The sequence below is a fragment of the Natator depressus genome, chromosome 10 (genome assembly GCF_965152275.1).
Source record: "Natator depressus isolate rNatDep1 chromosome 10, rNatDep2.hap1, whole genome shotgun sequence".
NCBI lineage: Eukaryota > Metazoa > Chordata > Testudines > Cheloniidae > Natator > Natator depressus.
Genome location: NC_134243.1, coordinates 31,793,959 through 31,811,742, shown reverse-complemented (window position 1 = coordinate 31,811,742; position 17,784 = coordinate 31,793,959). Strand labels below are relative to the sequence as shown.

The 17,784-nt window shown below is 51.8% G+C and overlaps 1 protein-coding gene across 1 annotated transcript in view; it reads right to left on the bottom strand.

Moving 5' to 3' along the window:
* Window positions 1–10,043: 10,043 nt before the first annotated feature.
* Window positions 10,044–17,784, bottom strand: part of AXIN1 (axin 1) — a 188,892-nt gene continuing 181,151 nt past the window's right edge. The window contains exons 9-10 of the mRNA XM_074965633.1: window positions 14,650–14,817; window positions 10,044–12,663 (exon numbers count right to left, since the gene is read on the bottom strand). Coding sequence (XP_074821734.1) covers window positions 12,537–12,663; window positions 14,650–14,817 — 295 coding nt within the window. The 3' untranslated portion in view covers window positions 10,044–12,536. The remainder of the gene's footprint in view (window positions 12,664–14,649; window positions 14,818–17,784) is intronic.

The following is a 17,784-nucleotide window of genomic DNA, read 5'->3' as shown; positions in this document are numbered from 1 at the left end:
TGCTGGATACGGTGATTTTGGCCCCTGCAGCAGGAGCTCTCACCCTCACATCTGCCCCACTCCTGCCCAGCAATGAATGCTGTCCCCCAGACCCCCATCAGTTCTTTCCCCACCCAACCCCCCCTCAATTCAGCCCCCTCCTCAGTTCAGTTCCCCAGCCCCCATCACCACCCCAACAGTTCAGCCCCCGCTACCCTATCGACCCCCACCACCCTCAGTTCATCTTCCCACCCAGCTACTCAGAACCCACCATCCGCACAGCCCTCACCCTCCTCACATCAGTCCCCCTGGCCATAGTTCAGCCCTCCCAGCCTCACCTCTGCTCCTCTTAGGGTTCTTCACCCTCCGCAGGCCTGGGGGGGCTGCAGTGGGGTCCCCCTCCCAGATCCCATGCTAGCAGTGGAGCAGCCCCCCGGGGCTGACAGCACAAGTCCCGCCACACGCAAGGCTGGCAGCGGGACCCCATCTCCCAGGGCTTACAGCGATTTCTAAGTAAAATTAAGCCTCACTCAACCTCGGCATAGAACTCCCAGATGGCAGGATTTTTTTTTCCAGCGGCAGCCAGCGTGGCCTTTCTGTTCATGTTCCCGGGTGCTGTAACCACATATGCCCTCTGCCCCATCCTCAAGGGACTCCAGGGCCAGTTAATGGAAAGTTGCCCAGCTGTTTCTCTGGCCCCAAGCCCTCCTTCTCCCTCCATGGAGGCAGGACCCTTGCAGCCCAGCTCAGTAGTGCAAGCAGGGGGCCTGGTGGGGGCAGGCCCTGCAGGAGGAGCTGAGCTGAGGCAGGCAGCTGATTTGCCCAAGAGCTTGGCATCTAGCTGAGGGGGAGCCCAAGGGTCAGTGGAGCATGGGGAGTCAGAAAGGTGGGCAAAAGTCAAGGGAGGGCTCAGGCTGGAGGGAGTTGGTGGGGAGGGGAGGTCAGGAGCCCCATAGTATCTGAACAGCAGCCATGGTTCCTGGAGCCAGCCCTACCCATGTGCTATGGGAAGAACCCCCAGCCCCAGGTGGGCCATGAGATCACAGGGACAGCGCCAGACCAGTGCCCAGCACCACCACAGCAAAGCCCAGAGAGATGCTGCCAGGAGGCCAAGCCCAGGCTGGGGGATGCGGAATGGGCTGAGCCAGCCCTGGGGAGGCACAATTGGCTTGAAGACACTCCCAGAATATGTGCTTCTCAGCCCAGGGCAGCGAGGAGGCTGAACCCCATGGCAAGGCATAGCCCTTTGGCACAAGGCTGGGAGGGGCAGCCTGGGCGCTGGTACAAAGGAGAGTGGTATGCCAAGCAGTGGGTGTGGAGCCAAGGGGCAGTGAGAGGTGTGCAGCTCTCATGGATTCTTCAGGCCTCTGCTTCCAGCTCCCCATGTAGCCATGTCCTCCTGCACAGGCTGCCTGATGCGGTCCACAGTGCAGGCCCTGCCCTCTCAGGGGCCCCTAAGCCCAGCTGAGCTACACCCTTCCTTGTGGAGCCCTGAGAAGAGCTGGTCTGGGCTCTTAGAACATAAGAACAGCCATATTGGTCCATCTAGTCCTGTATCCTGTCTTCCAAAAGTGGCCAGTCCCAGATGCTTCAAAAGGAATGCACAGAACAGAGCAATTATTGAGTGATCCAGCCCCTGTCCTCCAGTCCCAGCTTCTGGCAGTCAGGTGCTAGGGCCACCCAGAGCATGGGGTTGCATCCCTGGCCATGCTGGCTAATAGCCATTGGTGGATCACCATGAATTTATCTATTTCTTTTCTGAACTCAGTTATACTTTTGGCCTTCACAGCATCCCCTGGCAACAAGTTCCACAGGTTCACTGTGTGTTGTGTGAAGATGGACTTCCTTTTGTTTTAATTTGCTTCTTAATTTCATTGGGTGACCCCTGGTTCTTGTGTTATGTGAAGGAACAAATAACACTTCCTTATTCACTTTCTCCACCCCAGTCATGATTTTATAGACCTCTATCATAGCCCCTTCTCTTAGTTATCTCTTTTCCAAGCTGAACAGTAGCAAAGCTTTTTAATCTCTCATATGGAAGCTGTTCTATACCCCTAATCACTTTTGTTGCCCTTCTCTGTACCTTTTCCATTTCTAATATCTGTTTGGAGCTGGGGCAACCAGAAGTGCATGTAGTATTCAAGGTGTAGGCGTACTATGGATTTCAATAGTGGCATTATGATATTTACTGTCTTACCTAACCCTTTCTTTATGGTTTCTAACATTCTGTTTGCTTTTTTGACTGCTGCTGCACGTTGAGTGGATGTTTTCAGAGAACTATGCACAGTGACGCCAAGATCTCTTTCCTGAGTGGTAAAAGCTAATTTAGACCCCATCATTTTGTATGTATATTTGGGATTATGTTTTCCAATGTGCATTAACTTTGCATTTATCAACATTGAATTTCATCTGCCATTTTGTTGCCCAGTCACCCAATTTTGCAAGATCCTTTTGTAACTCTTCGCAGTGTGCTTTGAACTTAACTATCGAGTAATTTTGTATCATCTGCAAACTTGGCCACCTCACTATTTACCCCTTTTCCCAGATCATTTATGAATATGTTGAACAGGACTGGGCCTAGACCTGTGGCAGACACCACTATTTACCTCTCTTCATTCTGAAAACTGACCATTTATTCATAGACTCATAGACTTTAAGGTCAGAAGGGACCATCATGATCATCTCATCTGACCTCCTGCATATTTCTATTACAACACAGAATACAAAGTGTATAGTGCTCACTTTATATTATTATTTTTGATTACAAATATTTGCACTGTAAAAATGATAAAAGAAATAGTATTTTTCAATTCACCTCCTAGAAGTACTGTAGTGCAATCTCTTTATCATGAAAGTGTAACTTACAAATGTAGATTTTTTTTGTTACATAACTGCACTCAAAAACAAAACAGTGTAAAACTTTAGAGCCTACAAGTCTACTCAGTCCTACTTCTTGTTCAGCCAAGTGCTAAGACAAACAAGTTTGTTTACATTTACGGGAGATACTGCTGACTGCTTCTTATTTACAATATCACCTGAAAATGAGAACAGGCCTTTGCATGGCCCTTTTGTAGCTGGCATTGCAAGGTATTTATGTGCCAGATATGCTAAACATTCATTTGCCCCTTCATGCTTCGGCCACCATTCCAGAGGACATGCTTCCATGCTCATGAAGCTTATTAAAAAAATAATGCATTAATTAAATTTGTAACTGAACTCCTTGGGGGAGAATTTTATGTCTCCTGTTCTGTTTTATCTGCATGCTGCCATATATTTCATGTTCTAGCAGTCTCAGATGATGACCCAGCACATGTTCGTTTTAAGAACACTTTCACAGCAGATTTGACAAAATGCAAAGAAGATACCAATGTGAGATTTCTAAAGATAGCTACAGCACTCGACCCAAGGTTTAAGAATCTGAAGTGCCTTCCAAAATCTGAGAGGGACACGGGGTGGAGAATGCTTTTAGATGTCTTAAAAGAGAAACACTCCAATGCGGAAACTACAGAACTCGAACCAGCAAAAAAAAGAAAATTAACCTTTTGCTGGTGGCATCTGACTCAGATGATGAAAATGAACATGCGTCGATCCGCACTGCTTTGGATCATTATCTAGTAGAACCCATCATCAGCATGGATGCAAGTATTGTTGAAGCATGAAGGGACATATGAATCTTTAGCGCATCTGGCACGTAAATATCTTGCGATGCCGGCTACAACAGTGCCATGCAAACGCCTGTTCTCACTTTCAGGTGACATTGTAAACAAGATGTGGGCAGTGTTATCTCCTGCAAATTGTAACCACACTTGTTTGTCTGAGCGATTGGCTGAAGTAGGACTGAGTGGACTTGTAGGTTCTAAAGTTTTACATTGTTTTATTTTTGAATTCAGTTATTTTTTGTACATAATTCCACATTTGTAAGTTCAACTTTCATGATAAAGAGATTGCACTATAGTACTTATATGAGGTGAATTGAAAAATAAGATTTTTTTACAGTGCAAATATTTGTAACAAATAAATACAAAGTGAGCACTGTACACTTTGTATTCTGTATTGTAATTGAAATCAATATATTTTAAAATGTAGAAAACATCCAAAAATATTTAAATAAATGGTATTCTATTATTGTTTAACAGTGCGATTAATCGCGATTAATTTTTTTAATCACTTGACAGCCCTAGTTTCAACCAATTTGCTTGATACTGAAGTTAGGCTTACTGGCCTGTAATTGCCGGGATCACCTCTGAAGCCTTTTTAATAAATATACATCACATTAGCTATCCTCCAGTCATCTGGTATAGAGGCTGTTTTAAACGATAAGATACATACCAGAGTTAGTAGTTCTGCAAATTCATATCAGAGTTCCTCCAGAACTCTTGGGTGAATACCATCTGGTCCTGGTAACTTATTACTCTTTAATTTATCAATTTGTTCCAAAACCTCCTCTACTGACACCTCAATCTGGGACAGGTCCTCAGATTTGTCACCTAAAAAGAATGGCTCAGGTGTAGGAATCTCCCTCACAGACTCCATAGTGAAGCCTGATGCAAAGAATTCATTGAGTTTCTCCCACAACAGTCTTGTCTTCCTTGAGTGCTCCTTTAGCACCTTGATGGTCCATTGGCCCAACTGATTGTTTGGCAGCCTTCCTGCTTCTGATATACTTAAAGAATTTTTTTGCTATTAGTTTTTGTGTCTTTTGCTAGTTGCTCTTCATATTCTTTTTTGGCCTGTCTAACTATACTTGATTTGCTAGAGTTTATGCTCCTTTCTGTTTTCCTCACTAGGATTTGACTTCCAATTTTTAAAGGATGCTTTTTTGCCTCTGATTGCCTCATCTACTCTGCTGTTTAGCCATAGTGGCATTTTTTGGTCCTTTTATTATTCTTTTTAATTTGGGGCATACATTTAATTTGAGCCTCTATTATGATGTTTTAAAAAAGTTTCCATGCAGCTTGCTGGGATTTCACTCTTGTGACTGTTCCTTTTTCATTTCCATTTAATTAGCCTCCTCATTTTTGTGTAGTTCCCCTTCTTGAAATTAAATACTCCTATGGTGGGTTTTTCTGGTATATGGTGCCCCCCCATTTCCCCCTGAAGGACGTTAAATTTAATTACATTATCGTCACTATTACTGAGTAGTTCAGTTATAGGCACCTCTTGGACCAGATCCTGTGCCCCACTGAGGACTTAAACAAGACCTGCCTCTTCCCTGGTAGGTGCCAGGACTAGCTGCTCCAAGAAGCAGTCATTAATGGTGTCTAGAAATTTTCTCTCTGAATCCTGTCCTGAGGTGACACCTCAGTATGGGGATAGGTGAAATCCCCCATTACTGAGTTTTCTGCATTTATAGCTGAGCCTAAGAGTCCCACACGTGACTGAAACTCCTTCCATCTTATCCCACAAATCAACATGGGCACCAGAAGCCCTTGCAGTGACCAGGCTCCCTGTGGAGATCAGATTCCCAGTGCAGAGAGGTGCTTGCCGCTCTGAGCACTAGATGGGGCTCTGTTTCCAGAAACACAAGTAGGCAGTCAGGAGGCTCTGGCTAGTGCTTTGTGAGACAGCTTGCAGGGCGGAGAAGGGTTACAAGGAGCCCCCCTGTTCTGCCAGCAATAAGAGGAATTTCTTGAGTGTGCGGGGTGCCCTCATTGCTCGCCCCCTCACGCCAGCATGCTCCATGACTCAATCCTTTCTGGGCTGCTTAGGTCTCTCCTGCCACCCCAAGCACCCTCAGGGATCACAGTCCCTCAGAGAGGAGCGGCCTTTGGGTCAACAGATGTTCTAAAGCCAGCAGGAGTTCAGGTGGAAGTGTCCCAGGGAAGGAGCACGAGTGCCTTCAGACCGCAGGGATGGAGCCACCAACTCAGCCAGGCCACTGACTTCGGTCTCTGTGACAAGCACCAGCTTCAATCATGGTTCACAAGAGGCCATAAGTGCTGCAGCTTTCACCCGCAGAGCCGCGCATCCCACCCCAGACCGCCCTATTCAGTGACCAGCTCAGGGAACAAAGCAGCTGACTCCAGCCCAGCTCCCAGACCTGCTCCTAAGCACACACATGGGCTCTGTGCACTGGGCGGAGTGCCAGCCTGGTAAGTGCCTTGCAGCACAGCTCTAGAACCAACCAGGCTCCAGGCTCAGCTATCACCTGGAAGGGGTAGGTGGGTCCCCGCCATCTCCCCAGTTAGCAACCTCCCGGCAGCATGGTCCAAAAGCCCACGCCTGGAAGCCCAGGGATGCTGCTGCTCCGTCTGCAGTGCTCTAAATAGACTGAGAATGTTCCCTCTCCAATGGCCCATCCTTCCGAACCATTTCCCAAAGGGGGCAGAGCCTGGCACAGGCTGTGCCCAAGGACTTCAGCCCAACTTGTCCTCAAGGCATGGTCCCAGGCACGACGCTTGCTAAGGAGTCATCTTAGTGGGATGGAGGGAAATGGACGGGATGGAGGGCCATGCTCTCAGCTTGTGATCTAGCCAGCTCTCACGCTAGGCAGGGCTGAACTGGTCACTGGCTAAGGACGTGTGAGGATTTTGATGATTCAGGAGGGTTCTAGCTAAGCATGTGCCCTGACTAAGTCTAATCATAGCATTACATGGGCAAGGTGGACCAGCCAACTTTGGGCCATGGCTCCTCTGTGCAGAGGTGCTCGCTCCACGCCAGCTGCTGAGTCAGACCAATGCTATCCCCGCCCTCCCCCAACAGCAAACACTCTTTCAAGCACATGGCTGGCCTCCCACCCAAAGCTCAGCCCACATGGCTGGCAGCTTGAAGGCTAATGCCAGCATGGGTTAATCACCAACTGCAAACCTGAACCTGCTCAGGGGCTGCAGAACGGGGCAAGGATTTGGCTCCTCAGATTCATCCTTATCCTTGGCTCCTACCCTCTGCTTGTGCCAAAACAAGCTAGAGCCACAAAGGGACTTAGGTGTGGTGCTTAATTAGTGCTGGGGGTCAAGCAATGTATTTACTTTCAAAATGGATGCGGCAAGCCCAGAGGTGCCAGTGCTCTGAACTGCCGAGCCCAGAGGCACTGGGGCTCAGCCTTAGCACAAATTTAGCACTGCTTAGGTGCCTGAGTCCAACATATAGGCACCGCTGACATTCACAACCCCCCTCTCAGCTGACACTGAAACCCAGAAGGTGTCTCTGTTTATGGCAGCCGGCAGGTGGGAAGCTGCTGAAGACCTAGTGACCTCGACTAACAAGCTGCCTGCTGCCCTTGCTCACACCTGAGCCCTGGCAGGATTCCCAAACTAAGTTCCCCTGCCCATCTCGCCCCCAGCGAGCACGTGGATGTGTGTACAGCTATCCACCACGGAGTAGCCAGTGGTCAGCTGCGAAGTGGGAGATCAGGCATCAAGTCCTTGCTCCGAAACAGGCAGATCAGGGATTCAAACCCAGGTCTCCCACACCCCAGCCGAGTGCTCTAACCACTAGGCTATTGGGCAGACAAGGTGGTGAGGTCTACCTCTGATTTTTCATGAAAACCAGCTCAGGCGCCCAGCTCTAGGAAGGGTCATGGCTGAGAATCCAAGTGGAGAGGCACCTGACTCTCTCTCCGGGGTCCCTCTCCTCAGCATTTCCTGCTGGCTAGCTTTGGCAGCTCCCTGTGCTGCCCGCTGGTTTCTGTGACTCCCATTCTTAGGCCCCTCTCTCCCCCCTGTGCATGGTACAGGGAGCCTAGACATCCAGCTCACGCTGTGAATCTCCTAGGTGACAGGGCCCCGGGGTATGGGGCTGCAATGCTGTGTCTAACTCCCTTTGTGGCTCTAGCCTTCTGGGAATGTGCCAATCCCCGCTTACTCTGGTCCCCCTACCCACAGGAAGCCTGGCAGAGTGTGGCATCTCAGGACCAAAATGTTTTGTCACTCCAGCCTCAGTCCAGAAACAGCCTGAGTCCAGCTGACTCCTCCACAGCCCCCAGTGGAGAAAAGTGCTTGCAAGGCTCCTGCCTGGTGGATTCCGCCCAGACACATTCCACCAGAGGGAACCTGGCCTGGGGAGAGGGTGTCCCAGAGCCGCTGGGGCCCAGCTTGCCTGGATGCACGCCCCCAGTTCCCGTAACATAGTAACATAAGCCTAGGGACTGGGGAGGGACAAGGCCCCAGCCCGTTCCTCTTCTAACCCTGGCGAGTCAAGAGGGGCACTACTCCTGAGTCAGGACTGCAGGAGGAAATGCTCTCCACATGCCCAGGCAGGTCCTGGACACCACACTCTGCAGCATGGATCCCTTGCTTTCGTTGAGTAGCCAGCCCAAGGCAAGGGCTTTGGGCCAGGAGTCCTTGACTTTCTGTGGGCTAGATCTCATAAACAAGGCCACTCCCAGGTGGTTGCTGCAAAGGAGCCTCTGGGGATGAGCGCAGGGGGCTGGAGCTCGCTTGGTCTCACCCCAGCCAGCCACTCCCCTCTCCTGACTGCCTCTGGTGAGCCCTCCAGCCCCTTCTGCCTTGCCATGGGGCAGATGAGGGAGGGGCCAAGGGTCTGTTCTCTTCCAGGCCCCACCCACAAAATAAACTCCACCCGGGACACCACTCACCGCAGATTGTGCAGCTGCCCCTGCTATGAGCACTTGGTCTCTGAGCGCCACTGGGCTCTCCTTGGTGGGGCTTCGTTATGCCTGTGGGCTCAGCTCCTTGACGGGGAGGAGATAAGTGGTGGCATCAGCTGAGATGCTGCTCTCCATGAGTTATGCAGACCTGTGTAGCCCCCCACCCCCTTGTGGCTCCTTCCTTAGATGTGGAATGAAACAGTTAATGTTTAAATCATCACTAGGCAATTGAGTTACTATTGCAGTGAGGTGAGTGGAGCTGGCCACATCTCGCCAAGCGATTATTCCAGGCTCTCTTCAGACTCAGGCAGTCATCTCTGCAATGGTCACGCTCCGTTGTAAAGGTTTCTTCTTACCTGCCATTTGCTGCTTTTCCCATTTAGCATGGACCATCTCCCCAGCAGCCCAGGACAAGGGGTCCTAGGGAGCTGCCTGCATGCGCCATGTTTGCTGTAACAGGTTTAATCCTGCTGTGCGTCCACCCTCCCTCTCTGTCCTAATGGCTCTATGCTTCTCCCCTCCTCAACCATCCCATCTCTCCTCCCTCCAGCCCACAGCAGTGAAAAGCCTCTTACCTGCTGCTTGGACATGTCATTGCCTCCTCTCACCCTCCGTACCAGCTTCGAGTTGGTCTTTGCTTTCAACACGCGGCCTGACTTGCATCTCTGGTGTCCTTTCCCACCATTCCTCCCCTTTGCCCTGCTCCTACCACCAGCCTCACTTCTCCCTGCTGCCCCAGCACCCCGCACAACCGCCCCATCCCAGCAGGGCTCAGCCTCTCCTTTCAAACTCCTCGTTAAAACTCACTCTCTTTTCACAACCCCAGGAGCAACAGTGCTCCCTCCTCGCTGTGACCTGCAATCCCCAGCCACCCCACCCCCCCACGAGACGGTGCTCTGACTGCACCCACCCTGTCACCCCGGGGGTGGGATTATAAACTTCGCAGGTCAGGAAGGGGTCTCTCTGGGAATGGAGCGCACTGCTGAACACAGGGAGATCAGGGCAATAGGAACCCAGCTAGGGCAGCAGCTGGCACTTGCTTTGCAGTCCATTTGCAGTGACACTTTGTGCTCATTTTCTTTTCCTAAAAAAAGTCTTTGACACTCTGCATAAATGGCAGGCCCGCCAACCCCGGGGTCTTGGCCGAATTCCAATTCTGCCTGCTTTAAACTCCCTCCGCCATTGGAGTTCCCGCCATTTGAACTCACTAAGGTATGCTATGCACCTGGACCAAGCGCCTGTGAAGGGCTGCATACCAGGGAGGGGTAAAAAAGCAGCTTGCAAAATGGGGCCCTCCTAGATTAGATAGCTTGCACTTCACAGACAGGTCCTGAGGCATACGCCCTCTCTGAGTCCTGTCCATTTGCTGCTACCTGCATTGACTCTTACCGGCACGGCCACCGTCCCAGCTACCTACTTCAGCTTGTGTCCCTTGGGGCAGATCTTGTTGAGCCTCGCATACCTCAGCTCTCCAGAGAAGGAAGGAAAACAGCAGCCAGTTGGATGTTGGGTTTTTTATTTCATTATTATCCAAGTACCTTTTAAAAGATAATTGTACAAGTCAGCACATGAAAACGCTCAGGAGACACCATTTGTAGGCATGCCGCTGGCGGCTGACGCTGCGGTTAGAAAATGTACATATTTACAGTGGAACCCTTCAGAAACAAGGGCAAATGGAAAACCTGTGGCTGTCGGGTACATTAACAATTTCACCAGACACAGAATATGAGCTGAACTTAAAAAAAGAAGAAGAAAAATGTTTGTAATGCAGTTCCCTGGATGAAAACAACTTCTCATTTGCTGGACTTCACATAGTGATAGGCAAGTTACAGAACCATGTTCAAAAGGCACTCTGTGACATATACAATATACTGAGAGGCAAACCTACCTGTGTGGATACACAATCACGCAGGCCTATCCCACTATATCACCTCTTACTGTCATCACCACGCCTGCGTCTAGCAACGCTGCAGCCAACAGAAAGAGCAGAGCTGAGAACACAACAGAAGAACAACCATGGCCAGAGTCCGTCCTGATGTGAAAGTCCTCACACCCTTAGTGTGGGGCAGAAATGGACCAGCACAGAGGCCCACTGATCTGCAGGTGGGGCATGGGCTGGTATCTGAAGGGGGTCTGGGTCGCTGGGTGATTTAATTGACAAATATTTACATTTGACTCAGGTGAAGGGATGATCTGCAGTGTGGCGGATTAAGGGAGCTCAGTGGGTCGGTGAAGAGAGGCCTGCAGAATGGTGCAGGGACTAGACAGCTGCTGGCAGAAGCAGCAGGCTCAGGGCTATGTCCTGGACCGTCTGGCATGCTCCGTGGGGAGCACATTTAAACAACAATCGCTTTGGATTCTTAGCCCCCAGCATTCTTGCTTTTGAATAAACACTGGCCCTTTGGGACCCTTCCCTGAGGATCCTGTCTTCTCTGCAGCCAGGGTGACTGCTCTCCTTAGGGGGTGTAACCTCCCAGGAGATTCCTGGGCAGCTCTACTGATGATAAATGGTCCCACATGTGCCCATCGAGGGGGAAACATGCAGAAACAGCTCTATTTTACCGCGTGGCCACAAATACAGCCAAAGGCTGCCTCCGGCTCCTGGGGATTAGCGCCTTCATCAGTCTCTCCAGAGCGCCCTTTCTCAGAGGCTTCAGGTATTAGCAGCGGTGCTACCAGAAGAGATCGACCTGCAGAGTCCATGGTGAGATTTCTCTCCTTTCCTGGCCGTGTGGAACAGAAACTGCAAGTTTCCAAGTGGTTTTCTCTCTGCACTACATTCGCTCTGGCTAAGTCTCCACGTCAGGTCTCAGCATTGGCAGGGCCGACATGCCATGCCACAGCACAATAAATTATTATGATCTGCAGCCAACAACCCCTATGGCGGGGTGCAACTTTCTAAGAGGCGTGAATGGAGGGCTCTCTGATTGCTAATTACATAGGATGAGAGCCCTCCAGCAAAGCATGTGCTAGGGAAAGGCTTATGGCTGGGAGCAGCTGTCACCAGACTTCTCCAACTATCGCCTCTTATCTGCAGAGAAAAGAGCAGGAGACAGCAGTTCACAAAGAAGGCTCTCACCAAAACGGAACCCGCTGATCCCATCCCTAATCCTGGCGCTCCGTGCTCCGGGGTGCCCCCTCCTGGCTGGACTGTAGCTAACACTCACTGGGATGCATCCGAGTTGCAGGAACCAGACACTCATGGACTCCAGCGACAACCAGCCGCAGTAGGTGCTCTAACAAAAGATCACGGTGTTAAGAGCTCCTAAATACAAGCCCTCTCCTCCAATGCTTACTCAGTCACAAGAACGCTCCTAGGAGATCTGGTAGCTTAAAACATGGGCAAGGTAAACAGATTAGAAGTGGCTTGTTAATATGTCATAAACCCAGGTTTTCAACCCCGCACTACTCTGGCCTTTGTATCGTCAGTGTGAGCCAGCCAAAGTGTCGGCTTCCATATCAGCATCTGAGATAGCAGCTTGTGTGGACTTCCCCGAGGGAGTTCTCCACCTCACACACACAGTAGCATCAACTAAAAGCCATCCACTGTCAGGACACGGGGAGGGTCGGATGAAGGCAAGGCTCCATGCCGAGCTGGACAGATGGCTGTACACGCTGGGTGAGCTCCGAAGTACCTGTACGTCTTACATTTACATAAGAGCACTGTGACATTGAAAAGATTTTCCTTTTATTACAATATATCAAAAATATGCAGCTTTAGTAAACAAGTCATATTACACTTTCTAATTCAACTGTACAATGCTACAATACACGTAATATTCTGTCTGGAGAGGGAGCCCGGCGGGGATCCCACCGGCAAGTCTGTGTGGTGGAACTCCTCCCACTGGCAACGTGTAGCTCCTGGAAGTCCTTGGGAGGGATTGAGGTGCCTCCCTCAGCCTGGGTCAGCCCAGCACCGAGGGATCTGTGCCTCCCAGAGCACCAACCCTGGATCTGCTCTTGACTGTTGAGACTTCCAAAATCTTTCCCAGGCCTCTTGGCTCTCCCGTTAGTCAATCTTCTCGACCTTCCCAATGATCTTCTCCTCAAAGATGGGCAGGGTGGCCTCATCCTCGCGCACCTCCTCAAACACCACTCCGCAGTCAAACTCATGGCTCACTTTTTTAAAGTAATACCTGCAGAGCAGAGGCAGCCACGTGAACGGATCACCCACCTGGCAGCAGCCCAGAACCCTGCAGGGTCCCACCCACCAGGGGCTGCACCAGCCCCAGCCATGGCCCTAATAGGCTTTGGAAGCCACACACTGACTCAAACCCAAGCATGCCATACACCTAATTCCTATGTGATAGTGCCCTGGGGGGTGGATGTGATAAACAAGAATAAATGTCCATATCACCCAAATTGGCTCCAGAGCCAGAACTAAAAGCCTCTCTCTTGCCCTCCCACCAAACCCTCCCCTACAGAAGCAGCATGGCAGCAGAGATAACAGGTGCCTGCGATAGCAGGGACTGGACTCAAGGACCAGCCATATGTTCCTTTGATAAGCTTTGCAGGTGATGGCCGGCTCACCAAGGCAGGTATAGCCAATCCTAGTACAAATACAGCGGGAGTGGCCCTTACACCAACTATACTCCTAGCATCAGAGGCTGATCAGCTGGGTCCTACAGCCCACCCCATAAACAGTCCCACAGTACGGACAAAAGTTGCTCTCCTATTGAGGCTAGAGCTATGGCTCAGAGAGGCTACAGGTCCTACAATGCAACTGGCCTCTATGCAAGCGGTGTGCAGCTCAGGCAGCCCTCCATTGAGCAGAGTCTGGGGCCTGGTGGGGGCTGCTGGCTTGGTACACAAGCAGGTTTTTGCTTGCAGCAATTGCTGTTGTAACACTCTTCAAAGCCAGACCCTGCTCTCGAAAAAACACGCTCAGGCCAAACTGCCCTGTCTGCCCTGATCACCTAGCTGCAAAGAGTTCAGCAGCTGAACTGTCCCGTCTGGACTGCAGCAAGGCACAAGCGTAGCTTGGAACCAAATCCCTAAAATACCCGTAACTCGCCACTTCAATAACACACAGTACACATACGTTCAGGGCCAAGGCCGAATTCCTGCCCTGATCCACCCTTCTTTAAGTTAGCTCCTGGCAGGCCATTTTACCTGCCTCTTAAAGAATACACACACAAGAAACCTCCTTAGCCACTGGGTATTCTCACTTGTGCTTCACGGCTAATGACAGCTGTAGCACTGCAGGAGGAAGTGCCACAGAACGGAGCCCCAGGGAGAGCACCTCTGACCGCATCACCTGCAGTTGTCTCATTAATCTGTCTCTGCTGGGAGAGACAAATGGGCAAAGCACTCACACCACTGCCTGCTCGCTGGTAACATGGATGACGTCAGCTCTCTCTGGATCCCGCTAGCACATCTCTGCCTGGGATGCCATATTCCTAGGACTCAACGATACTTCTGCCCCTGCCCTGGCTTAGCCTACACTGCCGTGGCACTCGCTCTCCCCTCCAACGGCCCTGCGCTGGACTAGCCGTATGCTTCTCAGAGACTGAGCCTGCGTATTTGTCTGAACCGCAAGCTCTTTGCCCGGTGATGCTGTCTCCCTCCTTGCTTAAGGGTTGAGAAAGCTGTTCTTTTTAAAATTGGGAAAGATTTCCCAGCTCCTCCCCACCCCACAGCAGTCCCTGCTTGCTGGAACATGGGGTTCAGTACAGGCTCAGAGAAGGGCCCTTGTCGAAATACTGGGAGCACATACCTGAGAACCCCACCATGTGCAGAGGGCCTGGGGGGGAGGGGGTTGCTCTGGGATAGGAGGGGCCTTGTCCCCTTAGTCTCCTGCGCACCCCCATGATTCCCACTGACACCTGCTGCTTTAGGTTTAGCATCCTGGCATTGCAGTGAGACAGCGTCCCTGGCTGATTCAGAAACACCACCTCCCCAGGGCAGTCCCTTGCCTCGTCTACCTTGCATGGCTCCGTCTCCGGAGAATCACTGCGAGCCAAGATCCCATGACATCCACGGTACTAAGGAACGTAGACAGTAAAGAGCTAGTGCTGCAGTCTCAGAGGGAGGCCCCGACACCCGCCTTAGGGGCAAAGGGGAGGAAGAGCCAAAAGGTGAACATGGCCGTGTGTGGACAGCACGTCTCTCCTCTGCCTTACCTGTAATTCCCTTTCTTGGTGAGCAGCTCCTTAAACTGTCCCAGCGTCACCACGCGCCCCTTGACCAAGGTGCGGTAAGGGATGGGCTCTCCACAGAAGTAGTACGCGACCACGATATTCTCACATGGCTGGGAAGCGCCATTGCCTGGTCTCTTCTGGGGCTTCAACCTGCCATGAAAAACAAGAACATTCCCACTAAGTAATGACATCGGGCCTGGTGGCTCGTTCTGGCAGACGCTGCTGGAGGCTCCAAGGAGTTTGGCTGCCACAGGGGAACATGAGATGTGGGTTAATGGAAGATATCAGTATGCCTTAGTTAGTGCTCACTGCAGGCTCCTGGGGACCAGCTGACACGGGACTGGTGGGCTCCTGGAGTCCCATGGTCAGGGAATTGGTTCCCAGCTCCCCAATGAAATGGGAGACATGTCCCATTAGGAGTCTCCTGCTCCACTGAGCCGTCACATGTGGCAAGGAACTGAGGAAGGCCACAGGGGGACTCTGCCGACTGCTGGCCTGCTGGGGGAATGCCTCTCCCCCTCTGGACTGATTTCTTCATTTCCAGCTTCAGCCAGGGTCAAAAGGCACATCCTAGGTCCCACCTTTGCCTCCTGGACTGCCCTGGAGGAAGCAGAGACTCAGCAGCCCGGCCCACGACAGTCAGTCAGGGAAGAACCGATGCCCACAGAGGCCTGGACAGCACGGAGCAGGCCCTGGAGGGAACACCCTCACTCAGAGCCGTTCTGTCTTGTGGGGTGGATGGCGTTTGGTTTTTTAAAACTGGGGTCCTTCTTCAGGACACCCCATCAGCTGGTCCTGTCCCTCCCAGAGCTGGGGAGGGGGGCGCCCTCCAAGGGCCTGGGCTGTGGAGAAGTTTGACACTGGCTGCCTGAGAGGAGGATGGTTTAAAGTGGGGATGCAGGTTTCGTTCCCCTCTGGTAGCTGGCTTGGCCCGGAGCCCAGCCCCACAAGAGCACAGCCACTGTCTCTAGCTCCTGATTTGCCCGCCAGTGGGCAGAGGCTGCCCTGCTGTGAAATGTAGGTGCTTGGAGCCCAGCCACTGGCCCTGAGGCAGCTCCAGCTCTGCCAGGGTGACAGCAAAGCAGAGCACGGATAGGCACTGGGAACCGAAACACAGAATCCTCCCTGACAGCACAGGAATCAGTCATGGGGCCAGGGCGGGATGTGCCCTCTGCCACTGCACACGAGAACACACAAGAACTGCCCTGGGAAGAAGAGCCCCTTTGCTGTAACCAGCAGCTGGCTTTATCTAAGAGAGCCCATGCCCCAGCTCTCCCAGCAATGCAGCCTCCTGCTGGGCCCATGGAGCTGTTTCATTAGGTTTGCCAGAACCAGCTACCAGGGAGGACATATTCTTAGGGGTTATGCTGGCCCCTTCAGTGGTCCACACACTGGCACCCTGACGTGACAATTTAGTAGAGATGGCCCCAAGGCCGAGTGCTGGCATGAACACCCCTGCCGCTCTGCACGCAGGCAGGAGCCAGTCACAGATCTGTGGCCAAGCCTACTCCTGGAACAGACTCGTGGAAGTCCCTGCAGTCAGGGGCCAGTGCTGGGGGACTGGGGCCCTCTCTGCCACAGGCTGGTGTGACTGTCTGTATACAGACGTAGAGGGACCCATGCTGCAGAACCCTAGCCCTGGTAACAGAGGGAATGGGGTCTAATGAGGAGTGGGGCTGGGCACCAGGAGCCTGGGGGGCTGATCCCTGGCTCTGTCAGTGACTCACGGTGCAATGTGACCTTGGTAACCCACTGGAGCTCTCTGCGTCTCAGCCCCTGGCTCTCCAGAGAGTGGGAGATAATGCTTGCCTGCCAGGAGGGGGTGCTGAGGTTTAATACTGATTCATATTTGTAAAGTCATGTTGACTCCTGGATGACAGGGGCTAGTCACCAGTGAAGTATTATGAGGAGCATCCTCTCCAAAGGTGAGCTTGAGCTCACCTGCACGAGCATGCTTAGCCCATCAGGGCAGTATGGGGTTGCTAGCACAGCTTGCTCAGTCCCAGATATAGGTATGGAGGGTCAGGCTGACAGACAGACCCTATGGGGCTCCTGCTAGGGAGAGAGGATGCAGGTTCTACTTCAGCTGTGGCATATTTCCATCACTCCCCGTTTGAGGAAGAGGGCTCATGGGCTCCCACAAGCATGAGAGGGAGAGGGCTGTGCTAACAAGCCCTCCTCGGCTCTCAGGGCAGGAGCTCAGTGTCCCTTTGCAGGAGCCGGTGGGAGCGCTGCTAGCACGGGACACCTGTACAAACAGACAGGTGCGTGATTCCTGATGACTGCGCCGCCTCCAGAGGCAATCTGTGTCTGCAGAGCCCAGGTGGCACGCTTCTACACCCTCCTACAAACCACGGACTGGCCACGCGGAGCATCAGCACAGCAGGTCATTCAGAGTCTGCTAAGAGGGAATCTAGTGCTGCCGTAGTTTGTAATCTGCTGTGCATTCCCCCTCCAGCGCAATAAAAAGCAAGAAGAGAAATTTCCTTTCCATATGAGAGACAGCAATGATTTCTGAGCAATCTGCAGAATCCCTCTCTCCTGGGTCCTGGCGCTAGCCGTGTAAGTCAGTGGGGAATGCTTCCTGGGCAGCCCTGAATCCACAGTTACAATGTAAACACAGGGCCACTGCCAGCCTGTCTGCTCCAGATCAGGATGGTGTTTCATTAGTCTACACAAACCGGATCATTTCTCTTACTCTTACATACAGGAATGCATAAGGCAGACTGACTTATTGAGGGCAGGACTTGTTTTCTTATTGCCAAGACAACTTTTCGGACGTTTTAACATCCTCAAAAGAAGCAAATCAAAGAGATAACTCAGTCCACTATTATAGAGGGGCACCCCCTTGCTATCAGCAGCTAATTTAGCAAGTGGTTTTGAATTTACACAATCTGGGAGCTGGTAAAAGGTTTCAGGGGGAGGAGCACATGCTCCCCTGAATCCGCAAAGCAGCTGTGTGTGTGAATGGACTTCTGGAGGTTTGGAGGCTACACAATCAGGGCAAGGCCCCTGGGACCTGTGTGACAAATCCTAGGTAGCATTTTGTTAACAATCCCCCCAAAAGCCCACCTGCCAGTGAAAGTGAAAGCAGGGAGTGAAAGCAGGTGGTCATGC